The sequence below is a fragment of the Paramormyrops kingsleyae genome, chromosome 9, assembly GCF_048594095.1.
Source record: "Paramormyrops kingsleyae isolate MSU_618 chromosome 9, PKINGS_0.4, whole genome shotgun sequence".
NCBI lineage: Eukaryota > Metazoa > Chordata > Actinopteri > Osteoglossiformes > Mormyridae > Paramormyrops > Paramormyrops kingsleyae.
The window spans coordinates 22,245,828-22,253,975 of NC_132805.1; the positions used below are offsets into that span (position 1 = coordinate 22,245,828).

General features: G+C 38.3%; 1 protein-coding gene across 7 annotated transcripts; it reads right to left on the minus strand.

The window, feature by feature from the left end:
* Positions 1-393: 393 nt before the first annotated feature.
* Positions 394-4,993, minus strand: LOC111856858 (zona pellucida sperm-binding protein 3-like). Of its 7 annotated transcripts, none has more exons than XM_023837137.2 (9): positions 4,748-4,993; positions 2,862-2,974; positions 2,692-2,795; positions 2,422-2,596; positions 2,002-2,113; positions 1,832-1,920; positions 1,607-1,674; positions 1,129-1,412; positions 394-1,036 (listed from the first exon to the last, which is right to left on the minus strand). In XM_023837137.2, exons 2-8 carry the CDS (start codon positions 2,969-2,971, stop codon positions 1,198-1,200), a joined length of 873 nt encoding a protein of 290 aa, XP_023692905.2. In that variant the 5' UTR covers positions 2,972-2,974; positions 4,748-4,993; the 3' UTR covers positions 394-1,036; positions 1,129-1,197. The 7 variants fall into 7 exon arrangements, with proteins under 7 accessions (XP_023692905.2, XP_023692904.2, XP_023692898.2 ...); XM_023837136.2 differs by lacking the exon at positions 4,748-4,993 and adding an exon at positions 4,473-4,688; XM_023837130.2 differs by lacking the exon at positions 4,748-4,993 and adding an exon at positions 3,046-4,454.
* Between the last annotated feature and the right edge of the window lie 3,155 nt (positions 4,994-8,148).

Consider the following 8,148-nt stretch of genomic DNA (forward strand, 5'->3'; position numbering starts at 1 on the left):
TTTGTATAGTTCTTATGTTCTTAAGGCTGAACTCAGCTAACTTCTCCTCATATCATTCTTGTAGCCCTACATTGAACCATTTCCAAGGCAGCAATGTCCTTTTTAAGGTATGGTGACCAGACCTGCATACAATATTCCAAGTGGGGTCTTACCAAGGAATTGTATAATCTTAGCATCACCTCCCTTGATGTAGACTCCAGACACCTAGTGATGTAACCCAACATCCTATTGGCCTTCTTAATTGCTTCCCCGCACTGGCGAGAATGAGACATGGAAGCATCAACATACACACCGAGGTCTGGTCATTGCTGATAGAAAGTCAAGAAAATATTTAAGGGGTGGACAAAAGGCAAAAACAGCACATTAAAAAGGAATTTAAAAGTAACACGGAAGCATGGAAAATGATGTTTTATTATAATTCAATCCAACTATTATTGCATGAGTTTTCAATAGCAGTGTACCATTCGGTTTAAATCAAGGAGGCAATTCTTTCCGCTATTTTACCACCTTTCAGAGTATTCATTTCAGGCTAACCTCAGCTGGGTTATGGGTGGGGGGCGGGGGGGAGAGAAGAGGAAGACACCTAGTTTAAAATGAGAACACAGTCAATGGACAGGCAGGTATACCGTATAGAGGACACCCATTGACTGTGTCCTCTATAAACCTGCCTGTCCATAGGATTTTTAGTTATTTTCTTGTGTAATAAGTCAAACATTTCAGTACAGGCACCCAAAATAAATTCCCTAGGCTTTAACCTAATTTAACAGAGGTGCTATTGCAAAGTCCCATTAAGCAACAGTAGCAGGAGAGAGAGTACACACGGTCCATAGGGATAGTTCAACTGATTAGAGCTACAAGATCATCAATTCAGAAACTAACATACTCAAAACTTGATTTCTCCCCAGTCTGAGGCTGAGACTAAGAAAGTCTTGGCTCTATGAAGATGGATTGATGTTTAAGAAGCCAATGAGTAGAGGGAAATAGTAACTTTAATGAATTGAAAATGTTCCTCATAGGAGTCCAGGGTGGGATGGTCCTGGATAAAAGGGGAAAGGAAAGTTAGATCTGTAGGTTTGCATTTGATGTAACAAAGGCTCTTATTTTTATGTGCACCAAACTTTAATATACCTTTTTATTTAATGGAATACCATCCCCAATATTTGCCAGCTACTTCCAGGAACTAGTTATTTCATCTTCTTATTTCTCCTGCCACATAGAAGGCTCTCCCACCAACTTCTCTAGAGGATCTTCCCAAGTCTTCTTTGAAAGATCTTTCAGTAGTGGCACCTTCTTGGCTTCCACAGTATTGCCCTCATTTACAGGGAACACCACTATATCATGGCCTTGTCTGGAGATCATCCATGGCCCATTAGTGATCATAGTATTTATAGATGGGGCCACAGTGTCAATTCCTGAATACAAGAATTTAATCCACAAGGTGGGAATGAAAAAATTTGGGATTAAATACTTGGGAAGAAACTTTCATTTTAAAAGTAAACTCCAAACTTACATACTTTTGGCTAGTCACATCTCATTATCAATACCAACACAGATTAAAAGTTTTACCCAGTTTAAGGGAGCATTTCAGAGTTCACTGTGTACTTACTAAATTCTCCACCACACACATAATCACAGCAGGAACACACAGAGGATGGCCCATGCAGCTCCTCCCAGCTTAAACAAGACAAATCCAGTAGTGACCGTATATATTGTGCAATACACTCAGCTCCACAGGTTTCTGTACATTTGAACAATGTGGAAACCCTTATTTTTTTATATTATATACATGTGCATGCATCTTAACGAATGACTGCATGAAGCTATTCCTTACCTTTTGGATTTCCTGTTGAAGTTGCATGACTTAGCACTTTGAGTCACAGCTCTCTTCCCAACAGCAATTGAACAATGCAGGTAGAGATGCTATAAAACCAAAAGTTGTTAATGACATTTCATGCATATTGAAGGAGGAGTAAAATAAAGAATAAAGTCAAAGAAATTTACCTTTGCAGAAATATTTGGAAAAGCAAATGCATCGATTGTGAATCGTAGGACATTCATTTTGTAAGAAAGAAACTTGGACCGACTCCTCCTCCTCTTGCTGTCCACCATGCACCTATAATCATAGTGTATAGCGAGTAAAAAAAATAAATAAAAAAGAATTATATATTTTTTTATTTTATATATATATATATATATATATATATATATATATATATATATATATATATATATATATATATATATATATATATATATATATATATATATATATATATATATATATATATATACACACACACACACACACACACACACACACACACACACATACACACACACACATACACACACACACACACACACACAAAATAAATAAATCACACAAAAACAGAGACACAGATTAACTGTATGTAACATTACCCAAAATTCTTAATAACATCCACCCGAGGCATAGATGCCGGTTTCTTTGACGGTGAAGCATAACAAGAGTTTACAAACACTTGCTCATTTTTGGCTATAAAATTTGTGCTGGCCTCAAAGTATATAGGTTCACCAAGTACAAATCCTTCATTTGCCAGAGGACTCTCCCAACGTGCTGTGGAAAGGAAGGCGGGGGTGGGGAGGAATCATTAAAAACTTCCAGCTGCAACTTCCAATTATACCAAACAATTAGAGAAACAGCACAATTACCATTGTAAGCAATGAGCTTAAATGTACGCTTGCTCTTAAGACTCTTGAAGAGGGTGCTTTTGTTTACCTCAGGTAAGTAACCAACCTTGTAAGTGTAGTGAAACCTGAGAAAGAGACAACAATTATCACCCATGTCCTGTTAGATGCTGGAAAAGCCATGCATGATGTACCTGTTGTAGTGGCACTGTATGGAGAGTGAAAGTGGCTGAGCTCTCATAACTGGTCCATCAACTTCAGGGCTATAACGGAGCATGTTTGAATACACCAGGTGCCCATTCATTGTCTGGAAATAAAGTTTCAGTCTGTACATGCTGTAACAGTAACTAAACAAAAATTCAAGTAGTACAATCTCACCATTCGCTTAGTTCCACACTGATTAAGGCTGTATTGGAAGTAATGGTAGTTTTTAGTAGATTGAGTAACACCACAAGTTCCCAGGTATATCATGGATGACACAGACCTAAAGCCTAGCAATTGCTTATTCACACGCACTGAGAGCTTGTTGGAACCACACCACACCTCTACTCCTTTTGGGTTCTGGACAGGAGCCATTGAACCATGCCACAAATTAAAAGGAGGAACCAGAAGACGTGTTATACTGCTAGGTATAGGTCTTCTGCCAACAACAGGCCTGAGGAGCTCTACATCTAAAAGAGGAGCCTCTGCTTGCAGAAACACAGGAAGAAAGTGATAGGACCACAATCTGGGCAGGGTGCCATTAGTCTCATTGTCCCATGATCCTGGCCTGAGCACCTCAACTGCTGGCACTTTCTCTAAGAGCTGCTGCTCCATGGAAAGGTCACTGTGATTTGGACTACCACTGCCATACACACCTACTCTGGCCTCAACCAACTGGGGTGCACATAAAAAGAGAATAAAACAACATGCTACTGTGCAAAACAGCAACATATTCACACCACCATAAGCCAAAGACTAGACAACCAATGTCCCTAACCAACCTATCGCCATTAAGTATTTCCAAACACATCACAAAAAACCTATTAATATCTGACACAGGTGCATCTCAATTTACTATACAATTACAATCACCTGGTGTCGGAAAACGCTAAATTTATTTAGTTCGAACTACTGTATTTAACCGAATGAAATAAGTAATTACCGCCGCAATGTCTTTGCATGGGTCAGTATAAGCAGAAATACTCCGCTGTTCACGCGTTGCAATTTATATATGGACTTTAGATTTGTTCTTTATTTATTACAATGACTTCATGTAAAGAAACTCCATTAGTATAAGCGGAACATGAAACCATTATATTTCAAAGGGGGAAAAACTAATGAAAAAAACTCTCCAATTATCAAAAAAAAACATAAAATAACTACTTCAAAGGAGGACACAATAACCGAGTTCTTATGATTGCGTTAGCCAGGGTTCTCCAAGAGGGTGTTTTTCGTATGTCGCGTAACACATCCAAGATTAGAGGACTTATCTCGGATCTTCTAATTGTGGATACGATGCTATTTCGGTTCTCCAAATCACAACAGAATTGGATTAGAAAGGTGAATTTAATCATCTGAGATAATTGCGCACTCCAGCGGCCATTGACTAGGCTACATATACAGACACTCAAAACCATGGTCGGCTGCCTAAAACTGCAAAAGCGCAATGCTTCATCCCAGCAAATGATACGCACCATAGGAAACACAGCGTACCAAACAAACGCGGCCAAAACATGACGACGACTAGCAAAAAGTAACAAGTACTTGTTAATAAAGATAGTAATATTCATTTTAAGAGATGTTAAATCATTTATTGAGTCAACCTTTCTCTGCAATACATTCACCACCTTCATCTCCCGCATCGAAAACTCTGCGCCCTCAAAAAAAAAAAAATACTGTAACCGGCCGCGTTTACATGTCCCGGCATGCCCCGCGTGTAATTTTAAATAGCCTTTATATTGTTATAGTTTAGCTGCATTCTCTATTGTGGCGCCTGTGTTGCCCGTGTCTTATGTGCACCCTGTACGATCCTCGCGTGTTTCTAGTGTTGTATAAATTACCCACCGTGAGTGTCCCTGACGGTCCAACGTTTGATTACCTTGTGTTTCCGTTAATGTGCTGGTAAAATGTGGGTTATATGCCTGTATAGAACTGTACGTTAAGGAACGTGTTTTATGTTCTTGTTCTTTGCTGCTCTCGAGATGTCTCAGTTCGCCTGGGATCTGGGATGTGATCCGATTGGTACAGGTTAGTCATGTTAAGCTTGACACCGAAACTCTGAGGCATGTGTCAAAAAAAAACGATACAGTGCGTTCTGAAGCAGACCTTCGATGCTTCTTCCGTTCTACCCTAAACACGTGACCATGGTGAGCCGAAGCTTCGTTCTGCGCTCAACCACGTGACTACTTCAGAAACGTGAAAATGAGGCGCGAACCTCAGTGACCCCAATATACCACATACTGAAGACCCTTTGAGGTTCTGGGATATGCACCAGGCTGTGTATCCACACTTATATGAACTTGCAGTAAAGTTTTTATGCACTCCAGCGTCCTCCGTTCCATGTGAGCGGGTATTCTCCAAAGCAGAAGTGGTGAATAAAAAACGTAACCAACTTAGCCCCCGCACTGTTGAACAAATACTGTTCCTGAATAAAAATCTGTAGACTAATGGCCCTCTTCCGTTACACAAATACCCTTTCCCAGTTAATTCAATGGTTTCCCAGTCCACAAGAAGTCACATTCAATTTCACCAGGTCATTAATGTCCATGACGCACTACAGACCATTAGAATTTTTGCCAATTTATAAATATTCAGATTCACTGCACTCACTCAAAATTAAGTGTTATTTCCTTATTTGACCACTTGGTGTGACTAATGGTCAGCAATTCGGAAGGCTTCGAGTACTGAACCATTTTTCGACACACTTGAAAAGGAAGCTTCAGTGCTTTGAAAAGCTTCGTTTTGCCATCACTAGTGACAGGCTACACACCGCAGTATACATCAGTAAAATAATTTTATTAACATTACTTAGATTTATATGAAGCAGTTGCCTCAGCTTGGGCTTACGTGTCTGTGTTGTTGTCCGCCTTAATTTAACAATTAAAACTTGCCGAAAGTCCCTGCCCTTCCGCTACGCAGTCAAAATGGCGTCCGTTTAATGCGAGTAGTGTCTGACAGTCTGACTCTGATCATCTGATGTCACTACACGATCGAGAAGGGTCCAGCACTCCAGCTGCAGACGCCTGTAGAGTGGACCTCCACCGGAAATACGTCACCTCCACAGGAAACACGTGGCCTCAACTTTTTTTTATTTTTTTTTTATTTTAGTCTTTGCACACATTTACAAACTCTCATCGGGAGATAACATTAGTGCAACAACATCATGAGAGAAAAATTGGGAAAATAGGGAAAAAGGAAAAATAAATAAACAATATAAAAATGTGAAGGCCATTCTTTGACATTTAACATTTCCCTTTCTGGCAACACATTAACATACATGCGGCTTATTTGGTACAACAAATGAAACACAGTCATTTAAGGGATAGAAACTGGGTTACATTCTCACATGTCAAAGCAGCAGCTTTACATGACTCCTTCAATAATTCTAAAGATGAGAAAAAAGACTTTAGTTCAATCTTCAACTGTCACGTTTCAGGACTAGGCGAGCCGGGAAGCAGGCAATCGGAGCCGTAAATGCGGACAGAAGGGGTTTATTGTAGGCTGACAGACGAGGAAACAGGACCAACGCATGACACTACAATGACAGATCTGGGGTACACTGACTTAGACACGGACTAAATACAAGAGACAGGCTAAGGGTAACGAATCACAGGTGAGAACAATCAGGGCGAAACAGGAGGTAATGAGGTGGGCGTGGCACACATTGAGAGCGGACGGAGCGGGGCGTGACATCAACCCACATAGGGAAGGTCTTTTGTTTTGCCATTTACACTTATGGATGTGGTATTTGCCCATAATTATTACCACATTGTAAAGCATGGCAAGTTCCTTAGACAGAATATCATTATTGTATAAAACCTGTGTTAGGGTCAGTGGGGTCATCCCATCTATTCCTACACTCATCCAGTTTACCAGATCCTGCCAGAAGTTAGTTGTTACTGAACAGGAAAAAAACAAATGATCAATACTTTCTTCATTTCGTAAACAAAATCCACATGGCTCCACCTCAAACCCAAACCTTTTTTTAAGCATTTCTGCTGCTGGGTAATATCTAATTATTTTAAATTGCATTTCTTTAACTTTGGGGGGGATAGGCCATTTAAAAAAATGTGTATATTTGTTCATTATTTTAACATTACTCCCTTTTAATTTTGTGTTACTATTAACATCGTGAAATAATATATTTTTAAATATTTCGTTTATGATTTTATTATTACACTTTTTATTAGTTAAAGGAATCTGATTTAGCTGTAAAGAAGGTAAACTTATTTGTCCCTTAGAGTAATATAAATAACCTTGTATCAAACTCAACAGAGGTAAAGGGATCGCATTACAAATTTGGCATTGAAAACACCTATTTTGAGAAACTGCCCCTTCTCATCAAGTAAATCTGTTATGAAGATAATGTTTTTTTCATACCACTCTTTAATGAATAATGATTTCCTATTAATTGTAATGGTCCTGTTATTCCACAAGGTGGAGCCATGAGGCGTGAAGTTATGTCCTTATACCTCCTTTGGTGTAATCTTTGACGAGTTGTGATTTTTTAATGTAATGTGTTTTATTGCGCCAAATGAACTGATAGATTATGGAGTTAATCTTTTTAATACTTTTCAGGGTAATGTATAATGAATAGGCTGGATAGACCATCTTTGAGACACCCTCTGATTTGGATAATAAATTGCGTCCAAAAATTGTGATATCTCTCATTAATCAATGATTTAATGTTTTGGACATACCATCAATTTTTTTGACTCTCTAGTTTTGATATCTTTATTTAAATAAATGCCTAAATATTTTACTTCATTTTTCACTGGAATCGTCCTTATGCTATTTTCCAAAAAATCATAAAGTGGTAAAAGTTCACATTTCTTTAGATTCAGATACAGGCCTGAAGCTTTAGAAAAAACTGAAATTACAGTCAATGCTTTCTTAAGTATTAATTTATCCTTCAAAAATATTACTGTATCATCCGCGAACTGTCATATTTTCAGTTCAGTATCAAATATATTTATTCCTTCAATGTCTGGATGGTTCACTATGAGGTAGGCCATTAATTGAGTGCAAAGAATAAATAATTTTGGAGAAATTGGACAACCTTGCCGAATTCCACAGGATACGTCTATTCTAGGTGTCTAGGTGCCTGGGTTGAGAGAAACATAACTATAGATCTGGTTGTAAAACAGTTTGATCACTTTGCAAAATTTGTTTCCAAATTCAAAAAGTTCTAAAGATCTAAATAAAAAATCATGGTCTATTGAATCAAATGCTTTAAAAAAATCACTAAATAATATTAAACTTTCTGTATTAATAAAGGAT